The following is a 20,235-nucleotide window of genomic DNA, read 5'->3' on the forward strand; positions in this document are numbered from 1 at the left end:
TTTCAGGAGCTGTATCATGGATGTCCGATTGTTAGACTCTATGAAGACTTAGCATTCCCTGTCCCATCAGCTATGGGAGGAAGTGCATCAGTCCAGGCTACAGCCTCCTTTGACACTGTTATTCATGTTGTTCAAAGAGTTTACCAAGAATCTTCAGCACAAAGAAGAGAGGATGTGTTATTTCTAATGTGAAAAAAGCCCCAAATACCCCCAAACCCTAAATTTTGGGAGGAATAAAAAAGCAGTAAAGTCTACTTGCAGAGCAATGTTACTTCAACATGGGTAAGGGTAGGAGAAGCTAGCCTAAATGATTTTTAAAAGTGTATTGTCTTAAAAAAATAAGATTCCAAATAATGATGCTCATTAAAATGACAAGCTTGACCCTGGAGTCTTTCTGCATTCAAAACTCTCATTGAGTTCAGTGGGAGTTGGACCTGCATAAAGACTGGTTCCTACAACTTTTTTTTAGTTTTTTATTGCTTTGGCCTAGGGTTTTGAGATGTTTGCTTTACTCTTCAAGTAATCAAAATGCAGATTTTGAAACTGTATAATCATGGATAATCCATTTGAATTAGCACATTTGAGTCCAGGGAAAGTATACAAATAACTTTTGCATCACTTCCCCTCCCCCCATTTTCTTATTTTCAGACTCCACAACCAGCTTTGATGAAGAGCAGATTAGGTTAGACCAGAAGTCTGAGGATTTGGAGAACACAGTTGATGCTCATACAATGTGTTCCTGTGAACAACTACAGTGTGCAGCATGACACTACATTTCACAGGGTTAGATACCCCTAATGGTGGGTTTTTTTTTTTGATATATGTATACTCGTTCTCTGCAATTATGGACACACTACTTTGTTTCAGACAGTGAAGGTAACACTGAATTATTTTATAAAATGATTTCTCAATGTAATATTTTAAAATTTTGAAAACAATTCTGGTTACCCTTAATAAATATTTGTACTTTAAATTAAACAGTTGTTCAGGTTTATTTTTTGACTACACATAATTATTATGTCACAGAGAAATAAAACGCTTCATTATATTATTGCGCTATGCAGCAACCTTCAGCCGTCATGTAAAGCTACACTTTTAAAAGTTGCCTCCAGGGCCCAATCCTGCAACTGGCACTGTGCAGGCACCTACTCATGCAGTGCCCATCGCAGGACTGGAGCCTATTTTGTGTGTCCCAGGTTTAGGATAATCAATTTTACACACCCCAAGGCTTCATTTTCATCAGTGCTAAGCACATGCAGTTCCTATGGGCTTACATTTGTGTTACATATTTTCAGTGCCTGTAAAAAGCAGGCCTGGACCTCTTGGGTACCAATAACTGACGTAGCCAAAGTCCGAGGCTATGTTAGAGTAAATGCTCCGTGGGGCCTGATTCCCCCTGGCATATCTCCAGCTCCAGTATTGCCAGGCACCAAGGACGGGGGCAGCAGGGAGCGGGCGACAGTTGACAGCCCGTCCAGGGGTGGCCCTCTCGCCTACTTTCTCTGGAGCCTTTTGCCAAACTACTTGCTCCCTTTGCCTCAGTTTCTCCAGCTGTTAAAAGGGGGCGGGGGAAATAACGGGCCACACTCTGGCAGAGGCACAAGGGCCTCCAGGCTCCCACGGCTAGCGCCGCTCACTGGGCCGGCGGGGGCCTGGCGAGCGGCACGTGGTCCGCAGGAGGGCGGGGCTCGCTGTCGGTCACTGACGGGCTGGCCCTGAGTCTCCAGGCCCCGGGCGGTATTTACACGCCCTGCCGCCCCGCTCCGGGCCGGGCTGTGCTGAGCGCTAGGGGGCGGGGAGCCTGGCTTCCCCCACAGCCCGCCCCCAGCCGAAGCCCGGACTCGGGCTGCCTCCCCTCCCAAGCAGCCCTGGAGCTGCCGGTGTCGCCCCGTCTCGTCAGCCCGAGTCCCCGGCGGGCGGCGCCGGGTTGCCTGGGCCCCCCCGGCGCTGCTGGGGGCGTGGCCAGCAGCGAGAGCGGGAGGATTGGCCCGCTCCCGTTCCCGTAGCGGGAGTCGAGGCGGAAGCGCGGCTCCCAGCTGAGACCCGGCAGCGGCTGCCGCGTGCCCGGATCAGGGAAGGGTGACGTAGCGAGAGTGCTCAGCATGAGGCGGCTGTTGCGGGCCGGCGCGTGCACGTCCCGCGGCTGCCCTGTTCTCCTTCTCGCGCTCCTGCGCCTGGGCTGGAGCAGCGGCGCGTGCCCCTGCCGCGAGCCCGCGCTCTGTCGCCCCATCACCGGCGCCCGGGAGTTCGAGGTATCCCGTCACCGAGCGCCGCAAGGGGCTCTGGGATTGGGAACGGGGCTGCCCGTCTCGAGGCCCTGCGGCCTCCCCCAGAGGGCCTCGCGTCCGGTCGGCGCTGCGCGCCTCAGCCCACCGGTGCGGCCCTTCTCGCCTCCCACCCTGGCGCCTGCCGATCCCGGGCCACAGGGCAGTGGCCTGGCCCTGGCTGGGGCCTACAGCCGCTCTACGGGCTGCCCCGTGCCACCCCCGATGCATGGGCCTGGCGGGCGGCGTCGTGCCGTCCTTGCCGCCCCATTCCCTGGCGGAGAGTCTCGGATTCGCTCCGGGTCCGCCCCAGCCCCACCGCCAGACCCCTCCCACGCGGGCTGCCTGCGAGCCCTCAGCACCGCGGCGTGTCGCATGGCTACGGAGGGGCTGGGAGGGGCTCCTGAGCACCGCCCGCCTGCCCCAGCCAGCTCCCGCAATGGCTCGTCAGGGCTTGGAGACATGGGCGGGCTGGCGCCTTCGAAGCAAAGTCCCGCTGGCCGCAGCTCTTCCAGGGCATTTGACTGTCCTTTTAAGGGGTCGGTTATGGCCGGGGACTCTGTGTACCACCCTGGCAGTGCCAGCGAGCTGAAAAGTTGAGGCTAAAGTACATATGAATTGTGACTCCTCTTAGGGCAGAAGCTAGAGTTGGGGAGTGAGCTATTTTGTTGTTTTTATTCCTCAGGTGTTCATGGCTAATCTCATGGCTAGTCTCGAAGGTGCCACAAGTACTCCTTTTCTCATGGCTAATCGGTTGCTTCTCTTTTTTGGGCTCTGATGTATCTTTCTGGACATTACAACTTTACATATGAAACTTTGAAAATTGATTAGAGTAGACCCTGAAATGTTGGTCTACTGTTAAATTACGGGGATGATTTATTCAACCTCTTACAAAATCCAGCCCACTAAATCAAAACAGTCTTGTTTTTAATAGAATAAAATGAGTTGTAATCCACCACGACCTTCCTGAAGTTTTAAATGAGTCTAAATTAGTTCATTAGCAAACTGTTTAAATGGATCTAATCAGTTAGGGTAGGTTTATTTGATCTGGCAGCTTCTGTTTGACAAAAAATGTATAAACCGGGTCAGCATGAATTACTGGGAAATGATGTTGAATCCTGTCAAAGCTCCTGCCAGTTTGTTTGCGTTTTGAGACCAGTCAGCTATTGAATTTGGCAGGCACTAGATCTGTAAAGGACAAGCTGGCTTTCAAGAAGCATGAATAATTTAACTTTTTACTCTACCTAGAATGTATTTGGGATGCAAGGGAAAGGAATGACGCAGCTCTAATTTAAATTAAACTGTCATGAGAGTTTGACATTTGGTGTGCTTCCAGTTGCTTACTTTTTGTTCTGCTTTTGCAGGTCTTTGTGTTTGATGTTGGAAGAAAATCTTGGAAGTTCTATGATTGGTCACAGATTACAACTGTGGCAGCTTTTGGAAAATATGACCCTGAGCTATTGTGTTATGCTCATTCTAAAGGAGCCAGGGTAGTACTAAAAGGTTGGTTACAGTTAGGGAAATGTGGGCATTTATGTATTAAATTTATAAGGGAATAATATACCCCCTTTTGCATAGGGATACACTACCACCCAGAATTTTTAAAAAAAGTATGAAACAGGCAAAACTCCAATTCTTTCTGCCCCAATAGTAACAAAACTACTTCAGTGTCAGCAAAATAAAGGATCTACTGGGAAAGAGACCAGTAGAAGTCACATGGGAATGGAGAGGAAGAAATGGGAAGAGGAAAAGCATAGGCAGGACCTGTGCCAGGTCTCTGCTCCATGTGTTTGTATAATACTTAAAAATCAAATGTTGAATTAAAGAGCTATAATCAATCTTAAAGGTTCTTGGACAAGAATAGCCCCAAATATATACTAGGAGGAAGGAGTGTGTAAAGTATTAAACGTTTTAAAAAAAAAAAAAAAGTGTAATACCTATGAGGCTGAAAATGCTGTTCATATTTGGGGTTTATTTTATATATGAAATCCTTCATTTGTGGCCACACTTACAGGTTGTACACAGAGTTTTGGACTTCTCATTACAAAAAAGACAGAAAAAGGCAACAAAGATATGGGAAGAAGGAGGGATCGCTTAAAAGGAAAGGTTAAAAGAAACAAGAAGAGTGTGTCACTATGTCTGGAAGTATCAGAAAGGTGTCGGCTTCGAGGAAGGGAGAGCAATTGTTCACAGTGGCTAAAGAAGGAATAACCAGAAGTAGCGGGATGAAACTACAAAGAAAAATTCAGGAATAATCTCACAGCATAGTATGATCTCCCAAGGAAACTGTACCAAAAAAATACCAAACTACCCCACACTTGAATTGGTCTCCACTATACGGTCCACATAGAGCATGGAAATGAAGTATATGGCAGAATAGGATTCCCCCCCAGCCCCAATATCTACCATTATTCAAATAAGTGGTAATTTATTAAGATTTCTTGTTTAGGAGATGTACCTGTGAAGGAAATTATTGACTCTGCTAACAGAACAGCCTGGATAGCTCAACAGGTGGACCTGGCCAAAAAGCAGTATATGGATGGAATTAATATAGACATAGAGCAAGAAGTTCGTGAGATGTCACCTGAATACTATGCATTAACGGCTCTGGTTAAAGAAACTACTGATGCTTTTCATAGAGAAATTCCAGGATCACAGGTGAAAACAACATTTATTTTATAAAATGATAGATTTTAAATCTGTGATGTCCTCGCAATTTATTCCATAATGTAAAGAGCACTTGTCTGTAAAATTCTGTGCAAGCCACTGGCACTGTTTCCCAAGTGTACATTGTATTATATATATTATGGTCATATATAAGCTCCTTATTGAGCTAGGTGCTGTACAAACAGAACAAAAACGGCTGTATTCTTTTTCTCTGAAGGATAATTGAAAATGCATCCTTTAAGGAACTCAAATATTAAAATAGAAGCAATTTTGCTGGGATTGACAGTATTTTCATTATAGACCTTTTTGGTGTTTTGGCTGCCAGAGGTAAATCACTTTTATGTTGTTGTTGGTATGACTTAATGAAACTTTGAAAATACTGATAATTTCAGCATGATGTGAGGAAAAACTTGATAAATCTTTAGCAGGATTTAACAGGCAAAGGAATCAAAGATGTTAAAGATTTCCTTTGAAAAGATTTATCTTTATCCTTTGCCTGTTCTCTGTCATGTTCTTAAATAGATTATCATTGGTCATAGTTCGTAATTCTATTTTTGTGTGTGTGTATTAAATTACACACACACAGAAGACTTTGCAGACATATTTTTAAAGAAGGTGAATCAGATTTTGGGCCCACTAGTCTTGACTGTGCTCCTTTTATGCATATTAATTTTATAGTTGTAAAGGCAGATTTGCTCTGAAAACTCAGAAATATTACAGTTCCTCTTACAATCCATGGGTATCGAACAGCGCAGCATTTTGAAAACATCCCACTAAAGTTTACATAGCTCTGCTTTACAGAACAGCAAAGCAATAAAATATATGAACTCCACACTAGATTTAAAGTTGTGGTTTTGTCTGTCAGGTCACCTTTGATGTGGCTTGGTCTCCAGCATGCATAGACAAAAGATGCTACAACTACAGTGGGATTGCAGATGCCTGTGATTTCTTGTTCGTGATGTCTTATGATGAGCAGAGTCAGGTCTGGACAGGATGTATTGCAAGAGCCAATGCTCCCTACAGTCAGACCTTAGATGGTAAGAATCAGTCAATAATGTTAGCAGCTGGCACATTTCTCTTTTAAAATGCATTATTGGAAGGGGACACCTTTTTCCTAAAATATATTAAATGCCTTTTGATTGCATTATTTGTTTTCTTGAAGCCTTTGATATTACTAAAATCTACTAAGAGAACTGTTTTCACATTGAGGGAATAGGTACCTCAGATTTTTGTGGCGCCATGAATGGACATAGAGCAGTCATGTGCTATTTGACACCTGAATTATATATGTCACCCTCAGTGGGATTCAGGTACACCCATGGGCAAGAGTTGGATTAGGGCATAGGCACAAATGGCACCTACCTAAGGCTGCACCTGCACCCATTTAACTTCTTTCTTGACTGAAAATGATTTAAATGTGCAGGGTTCCACATCAGCTTAATGGCTCATACAGTTTGTCACCCTACAACTGCTCAGGTTGTCAGCTACTGAAACATCTTGAACTGCTTTATTCTGCTGTTAAACTTTATCTTTCCTTTCTGTGCATCATGTAGAACTTTCTTGTATTTAGAATTCATATTTCAATAATGTTGGCAGCTTTCTGCATATACTGAAATGCCCTTTGTTTTTCCTTGCTGGCCAGGGTATCATATGAAAGCATGGCTGTGAAAGCTAATTGGTGCACTTCCCTGGAGTTCCTAATGTCTTGCAGATAGTTCATACTTGAGTCTTTTTAGTACTTAATTTTATATGATTTTAGACATTTCTTTATTAATAAATTAATCATATGGTAGATCAAACAGTAAAAAGATGTTATACCAAAGGAATTACATTGGAAAGAGGGTCTTAGATGTATTTATCTGCCTTGATAACCTTTGCTTCATTAATGTTGGGAAATCTGCTCTAGGTATAGATTCTAAGGCTGGAAGGGATCATTATGACCTCCTGTATCACACAGGCCATATAACTTCCCCAGAGTAATGACTGGAACGTATCTTTAAGAAAAACATCCAGTCTTAATTTTAAAATTATCAGCAATGGAGACCCTTGGTAAATTGTTCCAGTGGTTAATTATTCTTGCTGTTTAAAAAATAAAAATAAAAAAATTATGCCTTATTTCTAGTCTGAATTTGTCTTGCTTCAACTTTAAGCCATTGGATCGTGTTATACCTTTCTCTGCTAGTTTGAAGAATCTATTATCAAATATTTGTTCCCCATGTAGATACTTACGGACCATTGTGAAGTCACCACTTAACCTTCTCTTCGGAGCTCAGTCTATCACTATAAGTTTATCACTATTTTTTTCTAATCTTTTAATCATTCTCATGGCTCTTCTCTGAACCCTCTGCAATTTATCAATATCTTTCTTCAGTTGTGGGCACCAGAATTGGACATAGTATTCCAGCAGCAGTCACATGATTGCCAAATATAGAGGTAAAATAGCCTTTCTATTTCTACTTGAGATTCTCCTTTTTATGCATCTCAGGATCACATTAGCTCTTTTGGTCACAGCGTCACATTAGGAGCTCATATTGAGCTGATTATCCACCATGACCCCCAAATCTTTTTCAAAGTCACTGCCTTCCGGAATAGAGTCCCCTGTCCTGTAAGCGTGGCCTGCATTGTTAGTTCCTAGATGTATACATTTACATTTATCTGTATTAACACACACAGTTTGCTTGTGCATAGTTTACCAAACGTTTCAGATTGCTCTGAATCAGTGATCTGTCCTCCTTCATTACTGTTTCCCTTAATTTTTGTGTCATCTGTAAACTTTATCATTTATGATGGTATGTTTTCTTCCAGGTCATTGGTAAAAATGGTAAACAGTTATGTTCTTAGTGTAGGGCTAAGAAACAATCCCTGCAGAACCCCACTGGAGACAGACCAACTCCAAAGCCATTTCCCATGTGTAGTTACACATTTTTAATACCTATCAGTTAGCAAGTTTTTAATCCATTTAATGTGTGCCATGTTAATTTTATATCATTCTGGGTTTTATCAAAATGTGGTATATATCAAGTGACACACCTTACCGAAGTCTTAGGACAACACTGTTATCTTTTATCAACCAAACTAGTAATCTCATCAAAAAAGATATCAAGTTTGTTTGACAGGGTCTGTTTTCCATAAACCCTTATGGATTTGCATTAACTTCATTACCTTATATTACATTGGCAAGTTAGTAAATATATACAGCAGAAAAAAGAAGTATGCATGTAAATTCATATTTTCTTTTAAATTAGGATATGATGACTACATTAACATGAGCATTGAGCCAAAGAAGCTTGTGATGGGTGTTCCCTGGTATGGCTATGATTATAGATGTCTGGATTTGTCTAAGGTAAGATTAAGGCAGTTCTATCATAGCTGTGTTTTTGATATTTTTTTTTCTATGATATGCTATATAATTTTTGGTAGGGTTTTTTTTATTTATTTTTTGTTTTGTTTTTTTACAGTTAGGAAGTGCAAAAACTGTGTGGTCTCTAAGATAAGAGCACAGGACAGGGACTTAAGATATCAGTGTTCTAGTTGGTTCTGCCAGTAACTTACTGTGTGATGCCAGGCAAGTCATTCTACCTCTGTGCCTCCCTTTCCTCCTCTGTAAAATTAAGATGATGATACTTGGATACCCAAAAGTGCTTTGAAATCTTTGGATGAAAAGAGCTATATAAGTATGTAGCTCCCTCTTGTGGGGCAGCCTGATCCCTTCTGAAGGTAGTGGAGCCTCTTATCCCTCTACAGGGATTTGGTGACCCCCTTTAGGACCAGTGGTCCCTGAGTTCTTAGTGCTTGGTGCCTCCATCCTGTGTCCAGGTGTGTAAATCCGTAATCAACCCTGTGACCTCTAGGACATTATAATTTATGGGTACAATAAATCAAGGAATTACATAAATAGCATTTAATTCCTGAAAAGGATAGCGGTAAATTAAAAGGAAGGGGAAGACAACAGGAAAAGGAATCAAAGACGTTAAATAAATAAGCTCCTTACCCCCCAAATCCTGCAAATAAAAGCCCACAAACTAAATTGATATGACAATTCCCTCTTCCCCCGCCACCACCAGTGCTCCTTAGAGGCCTTATCTTGGGGGTGGAGGGACTGGAGTTTGATGTGGATGGCTGGTATCCATTCCTGGGAAACTGATAGTCCTGCCTTTCAGTTGAATGGAGTCCCTGGTGGCCTTGAGCCCTGACTGTTGTGTTCTGCTGGCTTTCAGTGCTCACTGGTGCAGCAGAATCTTGGGATTGGTCTCTCTGTTGTTGGAGCTAGGGGCTCCAGGTCAGTCTCAGGCCCTCTGATAGGGAGAGTCAAAATAGCCATCTCCCCTTCTACTGCAGAGAGACGCTCTCTTGAGGCTGCTTCTCTTCCAACATGACTTCCTGAAATCAGCTCTCCCTCCTCACATGGTCCCTGCCATGCTCAGTCATGTGGTCCAGGCATATGAAGGCTCTCTGGGACCTGCAGTTGATTGTCCAGGCATGTCAGTCAGGTTCCTGGGCCAGCCCCCACAGACACTGGGGCTCAAGCATAGGTGAGTCAAGCACTCTCAGTTGAAGATCCAGTCTGTGCCTCTGCTCCTCTTTCTCTGAAGCCCCCAAATTAGCAAGGGGGCTACAAGTACAAAATATTATTGAGGAGTTTTGTTATGTATTTATTTAATTAATTATTTTATTACACAAATAATATAAAGTGAATATTAGTGTTGTTTCCTACAGTAGACCAGTATGAGGAGCTGGAAGTTACTCATTTCAGTTAAATGAAATTGAACTTCAATTGAACTTCTTTCTCTACATTTTATTGAAACAGATAGTAATCCATATCTGGTGTGAATATTTAGTTATTTTTTGGCAGGTGCCTCTTTCTGACTTTCTTCCAGGCTTATCCCTTCTGAAGGGTTTAATAAATCCAAGAAACATGAACCAGAACTCCCTGTTTTTTCAGGATCATGTTTGTTCCCTCCCAAATATTCCTTTTCGAGGGGCTCCATGCAGTGATGCTGCAGGGCGTCAGGTCACCTATGGAACAATAATGAAGCAGGTGAATAGTTCTATTTCTGGGAGCCTGTGGGATGAGGAGCAGAAGGCTCCATATTATGAATATAAGGTAAGCAGTTTCCTAGACAAACATTTGAGCTGTGGACTAAATGTACATGAACCTTAGTTCTGTTCTCATAAAAGCTAGATTCTCAGGTGTGATCTATCCACTTTGGATGCTTATGTGTTGCAGAGTGGATGGATTCCAGCTTAACTTGTGCAGGGGAACTCTCCATTGGCATAATGCTGGCAAAAGTGGCAGAGCTGGCTCCTGCACTAGCCTCCCACCTCTTCATTGAGAGGGAGGATGCATATGATGCCAGGAAGGGGGTTTGGTAGGACAGAGTTCCACTATGCCCATCCTTCCTTGTCATAAGGCCCCTAAGGAACCTTATGGCAGTGATGTAAGTTAAAACAGGATCCCAGCCGCTCTTAATTGCGGCTGGTGCTGGGTGGCACAAGATCAGGGAGCTGCAACTGTCTCCCTTTGGCGTCCCCTCTTCACTGTGTCCAAACTCCATCTGGATGCAGTGGAAGACTGAGCCCATATATTATTGGTGTGCACTTATAAAGCTGTAAATATTTCTTATGGTTCCGTTGGTGATGGATTGTCAGTTACCTGGTATTAAATTTTGTATAACTTTAGTGCACTGATGACTGACTAAAAGCTCTTAAAAGTCATCACCTGCTGAAAGCAATATAATTTTTATTTAGCAAAATTCCATAACTTTCTCTAAACCTATGTTTATTGCTAGGAACAAAAACACATACTCTGTGACTGAATTTCATTTACTAGATTAGACTGCACGATTGAAATCCTAGCCCAAGCCTTTGATATTATCAGCTTTTTAAATTAAATTTATCAATAAAATACACACAGATCTAGTCATCTCATTTAACCAAAATTAATACAAACATCTTTGTAACTCATTTGTGGTTGCTTGTCTGGAGATCAGAGAAAAATACTAGTAAGAAAGCAGAGATGTTTATTGGTCTGTGCATTGTAGAAGAAAGATAGCTGGAGTTGTGGGTTTTTTTGTTTTTTTTTTGTTTTTTTTGTTTTAAACCACACACACACATTCTTTTAAGTAGCTTCTTTGCACTTTTGGAAAGGGAATTTTAGATTGTCTTGTTTGTAGAGCTTTTAAATGTAAGTCTGGAAAAGCACTGTACATATTTTATTCATCTGAGTTTTTACTTCATTTATAATTATAGTTTTGATTCATTGCATTTGACCTCTTTGTATACAGTGTTAATATATGCTAACACAAATGTCCGATGAACTTTTTATAGGACTCTCTTGGTCATTTTCATCAAGTATGGTACGATAATCCGGAGAGCATTTCCCTGAAGGCAGCGTTTGCAAAGAAACGTGGTTTAAGGGGTATTGGCATGTGGAATGGAAATTGTCTTGACTACTCCAGAAGTTCTGTAGCAGAGCAGCAGACTGAAGCAATGTGGCGAGCCTTGAGACCATAGCAACTATGTAAGATAGTGAACACTACCTCTGGATTTAGAATATAGAAAATTAATTGGTAGTTGTTATGGCTAATATGCTGTCTTATGCCTTCTTGCAAGCATGCACTGGTTACAAGCAAAACTTCATCTTGTCAGTCTGTGCTTTATACCTTAGAAAGTATTTAACATTGCATTAACACTGTTTTAACAGGTTCTGGTTATTCTCATTTTCATAACTGCATCAGACCTTGAACTTGACGCTCATAATATATATTAACAACATATGTATGTTGAACCATTTAAAAGAGAGCATATGAGAATGAGGTGCTCTGCTCAATACAAATGCTTTAACATAACCAATTACTGTTCTTTATTCTGTAAAGGTTGTGAAGGTTTTAATTATTTGTAGCATTTAGCTTTGTTGCCAGTGAAACTGAAGAATTAAATATTCTTTTTATGTTCACATAACATTGTGAGGTTTTTTTTACAACTTCAAAAGCCAGAAAACCTTGGGCTGCAAAGAAAGCCCATTTTTCTCAAAGCAACATTCTAAAGTGTATATGATAAGCATTTCTTATGACTTGTCTGAACACATTGATTTCATAATTAGCATTTTTAAGTGTCTACATTTTTGAACTAGATAATTGTAGTCACCATACTGCTGTAATTTCTGATGCTAGTGTAAAGTCTACATGGTGCTTTTAATTCAAAATCAGAGGAATGGATGATGTTCTCTAAGTATGTAGAGGTTTATTCGCCTCATCCTTCATGTCAGTAACTGGTACTACTAGCTATGGGAAACATATGCACACACACTGGCTAGTTTAACACTTTTTTTGCAGAAAAGGTGCCCAGCTACACATTGGAATCTGTTTTGGGGCACAGTATTTATTCGTGCTAGTGCTTCATTTGTGCTATATTGTGGTTTGATCTTGTCTGTGTGGATAAATCATGTTTGTGTTCAAGTTAAAGGGATTGTATGGATAAAAGTGAGGTTAGAATTTGGCTATAACATGGTACCCTGAAAAAATCTGTCTTTAGGTCAATTTTATGTAGATCTTGCGGAGAGAACAACTCTGTATCAGTAGAGAAATGGATTGGATAATCTAATAGATGTTTTCGTCTTTAAATGCTGTGATTCCTGACAACTAAGAGGATAGATTCCTTGATCTAGCATGGTGTTTTTCACATTTCTTTCCACAAAACTCAGGCTGAATAAAAGGACCCTATATTCATTTCTAGTTGCTTATAAAATGTGAAAATATTCAGAATGAGAATCTCAGGTTAGTCCTAATATTTTCTGATGATGATTCATTGTGCCAGGGGAATTTTGAATGAAATATTAAGATGTTTGGAAACATTTATAGAGAGCATGTGTGCTCACGTGCATATTTCAGTGAAGTTTTGTTAAAATGGAAAGGAAATATTAAGGCTGAGGCAAAAGAACAATTCATGGCACTTTCATCTTCCTAGAAGCAAAATACAATATTTGTTTTTTAATGTTTCAAGGATTATTTCATAAATAAATGATCTACTAAACTGTGTTTGAGAGATTTTCTGTATATAACATTTTAAAAGTGAGGTGTAATCCAAATCTTCTGAGTCTGTGGTTTGTCTTTGAACATACTGCAATGAAAGAAGAAAGAAAACTGTTTTCTAGTCCTGCTGTGTATTTGTTACAAAGATAGGCCCATATCCTGGGGACATTTACGCATCTGTTTAATTTTATACGCTTTGAGTATTCCCATTGAAGTCAGTGGGACTACTCAGGTATGCACTTAAGTTGATATACTAAGTGTTGTTTTTTAAATGTTGATATTGTCTTATTGAATCTGTGGACACAGTGAAATAATTAATAGGAGTCTGACATTCCCCCCTCCTTAATCAGGATTTTGGTTTAAATACCTAACATTGTCAAGTTAGGCCCTGACTCTGCTATAACTTGCAACTGATGTTACAGTAGACCCTCAGAGGTATGAACACTTTGGGAATGGAGGTTGTTTACAACTCTGAAATGTTCATAACTGAACAAAACATTATGGATTTTCTTTCAAAATTTTACAACTTAAAATTGACTTCATATAGCTTTGAAACTTTATTATGCAGAAGAAAAATGCTGCTTTTAACCATCTTAATTCAAATGATCCCTTATCAAATCTTTTTTTAAACTTCCCCTTTGTTTTTTTTAGTAGTTTATGTTTAACACAGTACTGTACTGTGTTTGCGTTTTTTTTTTTTTTTTGTCTTTGCTGCTGCCTGATTGCATGCTTCTGGTTCCAAATGAGGTGTGTGGTTGACTGGTCAATTTGTAACTCTGAGGTTCTACTGTACCTTCTCTACTAGTTGAAAAGTGCTTAACATAGTGTCAGTCATAAAACCTTTAAAAGCTGTTTTATAACTGTTAGAGAAGTGCAAATGGACACTGCTGGGGGTGTATAAAACTTTACTGTTGAACACAGTATAGCTTAAACAGGTTTGTGTGGACTGCTTGCTGCAGAATTGTATTAGGAAAATGCACAAAGTAAGCATTGGTAGAGTGCTGAAAACTAAGAAGTAAATTGGATGTTTGGTATGCATGTCCATCTAACTGCTTTTAGACTTCATCTGAGGGACTGAGGAATATTAAGCCAGCATCCAGCAAATAAATAACTTCTATAAATGCTAGATTGAGGATTTTTTCTGTAAAAGAAGAAATCATTACAGAACTGGATTGAATCTACTATTTAATACGTAACCATTTCCCTCTTTTTCCTCTTAATATGTTGTCATTTATTCTTGTAGATTATTATAGGGTGTGATCACATTGAGAGAGACTTTTTGGACTACAGGGGCTAGGAAACTCTGGGTGGAGGTGACTTGGTTTACTTCAGTGTGTACCATCAGGGAGGAGACACCTTGCATTTGTGTAAAACTTTCCTCCCTGAAGAAGGTGCATGCAAGGAGCATGAGTTAGCTGTTAATTTGGGCGTGGATATTCATTTAGCTGTCCTCTCTGCCATGGAGATGATCACATATTGTAGCCACTCACCCTTTGGCCCTGCCTCAAAACCCTGTGAAACCTGACTCCTATGAAGGGATTTCAGCAGTATCTGAGAATGGGGAATCTCTATGGGGCTGAGAAAAGACAATGCTTTGGGGAACTGTCTCAGTCCAGTCCACTCCCCTCCCAACATTTTGAGCCACATTCCCATGAAGTGCTTCTGGGGAAAAGGGATGCTGCTGCAGAGCCATAACTCTAAACTTCCAGCCCTCAGGGGGTCACAGATTGGATCTGGATTCCTTATACTAAACAAAAGGGACTAGATGTAAAACAAAAGGGACTAGATCACCTTCTACCTGTGGTATCTCTTTTCATCTGCTGCTGTGTATTTCATTTGCTAATTTTTGTTAAAACTTTAAAAATTAAACACTTGAATCTGTTTCATCAACTAGAATTTTAATTGAACTATTTATAATTTCAAGTTTTCTGTATCACAGCAGTGACTGGAACCCAAAGTCCAGTCCTCTGCTCTTATTTATTAAATACCGTTAGTGTTTTCCATGCTGAATAAACAGAAAAGACAGTCCCTTCCTTCTAGAGTTTGAAATCTAAATTGGTCCTAGACAATACAGTTCAGATTCATAGGATTTAGGTTCCAATCTTGAAGTGGAACAGGGGTTGGTTCATTTGTTGGGAAAGCTTTATAGAAGGATTTAAAGAGGGATTACATTGGAGACAGAGAGGTTGTATAGCTCACAAGATTTAGAGTTCCTCCTTTTGAAAGTGTTGCAAGAACTTTCACATCCTATTACTGACATCCTGTCTGTTTCTGTCACTTGCAATAATTTAGTATAGCCTTGTCAGTTTTGTGGCCGCTTCACATTAACCTCTTGCAGCGTCCTGCTTTGCTAGATATAATACCCTTTGGAACTGAGGAAGCAAGCAGGAGAGAATGGAAAAAGTTAACATGGAGGGGGTACTATTTCCCTTCCAGAGATCTGATACTCCATACAGGAACATGCCTGTTGCCTCCACTCTGAACTTGGTTAATAAATACTGTATGCTCTACATTTTCTTTCATATAAGTCTGACCGTGATCATATTCACAACCTCATGGCTAGGACAAGGGCACTTGATTGTCAGTGCAGCTACACGTAAGAGAGGGAAAAGAAACTACAAGACTGCTATGATTACAATGCTTGAATTTCAAAGCACAATGAGTAGATATCTGAAATCAGATTTCTGCTGCCCCAGTCCTGTAAAAATTGCCGACTATATTTTGTGGGTTAAACTGATTGAGCTATATGTACTTCAAAAGACCAAATATACATTTTTATTCACAACTATGGGTATACTAGTTCAAATTACAATTCCATGTTGATCTTCATTGTATAAAATAAACATAATTCACTATTTGAAAAAAATTAATGCCATTTCTTTACATTTTATTAGCTTATAGTCAAAAATAAACACGCTAATTGGTTAAACTGCATATTTTTATAAGTATAAGTGAATTACAACTAAGTTACAATTATTAGCTTGAGATATTTTAGGGCATTTTAAATAAATGATATACCTCTATTTTAACATATACAATTATCCTATCTTACATATTGAGAAGTCTGTACAATAAAAGCATAGGAACATAAAACCAACTACTGATATGTTGAGCTTCGATACAAATATATCACACAATCCCAAGTAATGTGATCCTTCTAAAATATTGGTGTTTCAGACTGGAGTATTAAAGATGACTGAATTTTCTTCTGTGCCAGCTCTGCTCTCAATGCTCGTAAATCAGAGGCTGCCTGCTTTCTCATCTGCAAAAGAACTAGAGATTATTTAAGGAAGATTTTGAAGTTGAAGATTTAACTTTTATGTGGGTCAGATGGATATAGAATGTGCCTTTCATCTCCAGGACGCTTTGATTCTATCCAGTTCTAGTCCTGCTTTTCTGCATGTTTCCTTTGTTGTGTCGTCTTTAAAAGTCAAATCCTGAAATCCTTACTCGGCAAATTCCGATCGCCATCAGTAAGGGTTTGCCTGACTAAGACACTCAGGACTGCTTTGTATAACTGACAATATTTCTCTTCTAGAAATACGTTTTCTAGTCGTTTCCATTTTGCTAGCAATGGACAGAATTGTCTCCCACACTGCAAATGATAAGGCAAAGGGACAAATTCTTATTTTAGTTGCAACAGTACAATCCACATTGATTTCAGTGTCATACTCTGAACTCACTTCTCTATAACTAAAATTAAAATCTGGCTCCAAGCTCGTGTGAAAAGATGTGTATTGTACTGCAGTTGTCTAGACCAGACCTGGTCTGTGAATAAAATGACCTTGTCAGACAATTAAACGCTCATGGGTTTTCATTCTGTTCTTTATCTTCAGGTTAGACCATCTGATTTCCATGATACTAATTTTTTCCATTTCTTTATAAATGTTTGCTAGCCCCCTTATCTCATCTCTGTTGTTGCCTGCTCCATTATACCCTTTGAGGATGTCAATACCTTGTTACCCTGTGGATGTTTAAAACTGTGAATTTACTCCTGTCAGTCTCTCATAGATGTGACTCTACATCAAGGATATATCTCCAACAGCTATAATTAGATGTTTTTCTTCCACTTTCTGAAGCTGGTGTCTTACAAACAAGGCTGGATAATGAATTACTGTCCTAGAGCTGTGTTTGAGCTTGTTTTCCCAAATACTCAACTTTTGTTCCACTTCATTTGCTGTCAGGATACAATGTGAGGCAGTAATAACTTTCTCAGGTCCCTTTTTTACTTTGCCCTTCCAAAATGCCCTCAATGTCATTGATTTAGATTTGAAAATACTTTATGGGATGCTTATTCCACCTCTGCATCCTCTTTCTTTCATTAGCGAGCAATGGACATCAGTGTTTTTTTATTTATAGATTTTTCTATTGTGCTTATCTAAGTCTGCTGGTTCTTTACAACTCTTAGGCTGGTGTAGCCTTCCATATCACGCTACTCATCTTTTCATCAGACATTTCTGAAAGGCTCTACGAGGATGTGTCAATCTCAGAGTCTCCAAACTATGGCCTATATTGTCTACTATGTCAGCTTTCTCCTACAGAGAGATGGGTAGTGAGCGATGGGGCGGGGGTGGAGCATTAGGGAGGGGTGGGGGTACAGGCAGGGGAAGGGGTGGGGCAGGGGTGCTTGGTTTTTGGGGCTTAGAAAGTTGATAACCCTAGTGCTGGAGAGAGCAGGATTCCATGGCAATGATTTGCTCTTTACTGCTGGAGCAGAGCGGCATGCTCCGCTGTCAGAACTTCCCAGAGCTTTGAAAGGGGAGCGGTTGCATGCCAAGGCAGCTGAGTTCAAAACAGTGAGCAGAGCGGTCACGGTGGACATTGTGGGATACTGGGGGAGGTCAGTTATGGTGACATAACAGACAGCAGTGTCTACACTGATGCTTTGTCGTTTTAACTTTGCCGCAAAAAGCTCTATGCCTCTTGTCGAGGGGGTTTTATTTTGTTGGCACAGCAGTAGAGTTTTGCTGACAAAACTGTGCAGTGTAGACAAGGCTTTAGTTTATGCAGTTCATGGAAAATGGAAACACTATGAATGCTGCTTATTACTACATGATGTGGAGTAAGGCAAGATGGTCATTTAACATAATATCTCCTCAAATACTGCCTAACTTTTAAAAATTTCAAATATTTTATGGCTCTAGATTTTATAGCGAAGAAAATCTCTATTTGTTTAATTTCCAGGTTGGCTAGAATAAATGCAGATTACCTTAATTTCGATTATGAGTTTCATTTTTGTATTATCCAGCTTTCTCGTCAGTTGATCAATTTCGTGCTGCACTGTTGTAATCTGGATGATTGTGGTGTTCTATGGGGAATAAACAAAAAGCTTTTATGCAGCTCTGCTATATTATATATTTTTTCTACCGCTGCAGTTATTGACCATAATTCCCCCCCTCCCCGGGACAGTAATCCTCTAAACTCTTCTTCCAAGCCTCCTTCCATTTTTGACTTCCTGCCCTCAAATGTCCTGTATTGTAGCAGTCTTCTCTCAAAAGGAGGGAAGCTCCCTCCAAGAGCCAGGCCCTGCTTGCCTTCAGATGAGCAGGGGGCACCCACAATTTTCCCAATCCCTGTTACTTTGGGCGATGTATAGTAGCACATTATTCTGCTACTGGTCTTCACGACTGGACTCTGTCTATGATTTAAAAAAATATGAATGTCTCAATCTCACCCATAGAATGCCATTACTTTGTCTCAGTCAGGACATTGAGGGCAACCTGCTATAGTCTTGAATAGTGTGGATTAAACAGAACACCACCTCTACAATGGCAGTGTCATTTTTCAAAAATTAAATGGCTTAGTTTTCAAAAGTATGGGCCAGATCCTTAGCTGCTGTAAATCAGCATTACTTCCTTGAAGTGAATGAAGCTGAAGGGGATGTGTGTGTTAGTCTAGGCCTTTGAAAACCTCTTTATATCCTAGCAGCTATATCTGCATTACATGCCACCGGTGGTGGTGTGCAGTGTACATGGCACAGTGAAAAACAGGTTGGTCCACACTGCAGTTTGTAGCTACATGTGTTAACGAAAGGCTCCAGCAGAGAGTAGGCAGTGGAGAAAACCTTCAGCAGCTCTCCACCGCTGGAGCCTTTCACTGTGGCAAAGAAAGAGTCCGGCAGGGCGTTGCTGGAGTCTTCCCTGGGGTGGGGGAAGGGCTCCAGCAGCAGGGAGCTGGTAGAGCCTTTGCCTGAGCCCTGGTGGCTGCCCCCTGCCAGAGCCTTTCAACACTGCTGGAGTCTTTCAACCTGCCCGAGCCTTTCCCTGCTGCCCGAGTCTCTTCCTGTGGTGAGGAAAAGCTCCTGCAGTGGGCAAGCAACAGGACACTACACTACTTAAAATTGCAGTGTAGATGTGGAGGCAGAGCTAGGGCGAGTAGAGAGCCATTAGGGTATGTGTGCAGGGACATAGGCACATTGTTCAAGCATGCCTTTACTTGTCTGAGCTGTGCCTCACCATCTACACTGCTACTGGCAGCTGTGCTATGGGCTTACGCATATAGGTACACTACGCACCAATGAAAGAAGGGTGCAGTGTAGACATCCCCTTAAAGTGAGGTTGAAGTAACAGAAGTAACTGACAGCACATGCTTCTGTAATACTGGCAGGGCAGACGGAGAGCCACGTGCTGGTCCATGAACATTAGTATGCTTAATAACAATTACACTTACAGCTTTCAGATGTGAACATAAAAACATCCACAAATACTTTGCCACGGTAGGTTTTCTGTTATTTTGCCTACTCTAGTTTCAGATTAACTATCAAAGGGGCTTCCACTACTTCTCTTGACAAATTATTCCACTATTTAGGAGATTTCACTGTCAGGAAGCTTTTCCTCAGTCTATCTGACCAGTTTAGTTTACTCTTCCCTTAACTCTCACCAATTCCTTCTGCTAATGTGGGTTTCAGAGCTACCCACAATTTTCAAAGTGCAAGTGCACCAAAGGCATTTAGACCGAGATTACTATTTCCCTACTTCTTCAACAGAGTAAGTTCATGCAGAAAGATTGCATACTTCCTAAAGGATATTTGTGCCCAGTGTGCACCCAGAGCTATGGCTGTGCTGTTGTACACAAGCATTTGGAACATCTTTACACCAGCATGCAAACCGTGATACATAGAATTCATTCATGAAAAATCTGTTACGTTAAAAATATACTAGTTTATACAAAACTAAACAAGTTGTTACCATATGGAAAAGAAGTAAACTGTGTTCTTCCATGCACACTCATGCATTCATCCAGCATTCATGGAAGAGGGGGGTATACTACTTCCA

The 20,235-nt window shown here is 40.9% G+C and overlaps 2 protein-coding genes across 3 annotated transcripts in view; one reads left to right on the forward strand and one right to left on the reverse strand.

Annotated features, from left to right (window-relative positions):
• Positions 1-1,702: 1,702 nt before the first annotated feature.
• CTBS (chitobiase) lies at positions 1,703-12,967 on the forward strand. Of its 2 annotated transcripts, XR_014712607.1 has the most exons (8): positions 1,703-2,252; positions 3,629-3,767; positions 4,714-4,922; positions 5,797-5,968; positions 8,177-8,274; positions 9,270-9,463; positions 9,874-10,035; positions 11,259-11,397. XR_014712607.1 is itself a non-coding variant. In XM_084636113.1 (7 exons), exons 1-7 carry the CDS (start codon positions 2,103-2,105, stop codon positions 11,442-11,444), a joined length of 1,116 nt encoding a protein of 371 aa, XP_084492239.1. In that variant the 5' UTR covers positions 1,711-2,102; the 3' UTR covers positions 11,445-12,967. The 2 variants fall into 2 exon arrangements, 1 of the variants encoding a protein (XP_084492239.1); XM_084636113.1 differs by lacking the exon at positions 9,270-9,463 and having other exon boundaries at positions 1,711-2,252; positions 11,259-12,967.
• A 3,018-nt stretch (positions 12,968-15,985) lies between these two features.
• Positions 15,986-20,235, reverse strand: part of SPATA1 (spermatogenesis associated 1) — a 33,883-nt gene continuing 29,633 nt past the window's right edge. Inside the window, exons 12-13 of the mRNA XM_084636444.1 lie at positions 18,171-18,269; positions 15,986-16,223 (exon numbers count right to left, since the gene is read on the reverse strand). Coding sequence (XP_084492570.1) covers positions 16,119-16,223; positions 18,171-18,269 — 204 coding nt within the window. The 3' untranslated portion in view covers positions 15,986-16,118. The remainder of the gene's footprint in view (positions 16,224-18,170; positions 18,270-20,235) is intronic.

Source organism: Lepidochelys olivacea, assembly GCF_965140295.1.
Source record: "Lepidochelys olivacea isolate rLepOli2 genome assembly, chromosome: 8".
NCBI classification, from domain to species: domain Eukaryota; kingdom Metazoa; phylum Chordata; order Testudines; family Cheloniidae; genus Lepidochelys; species Lepidochelys olivacea.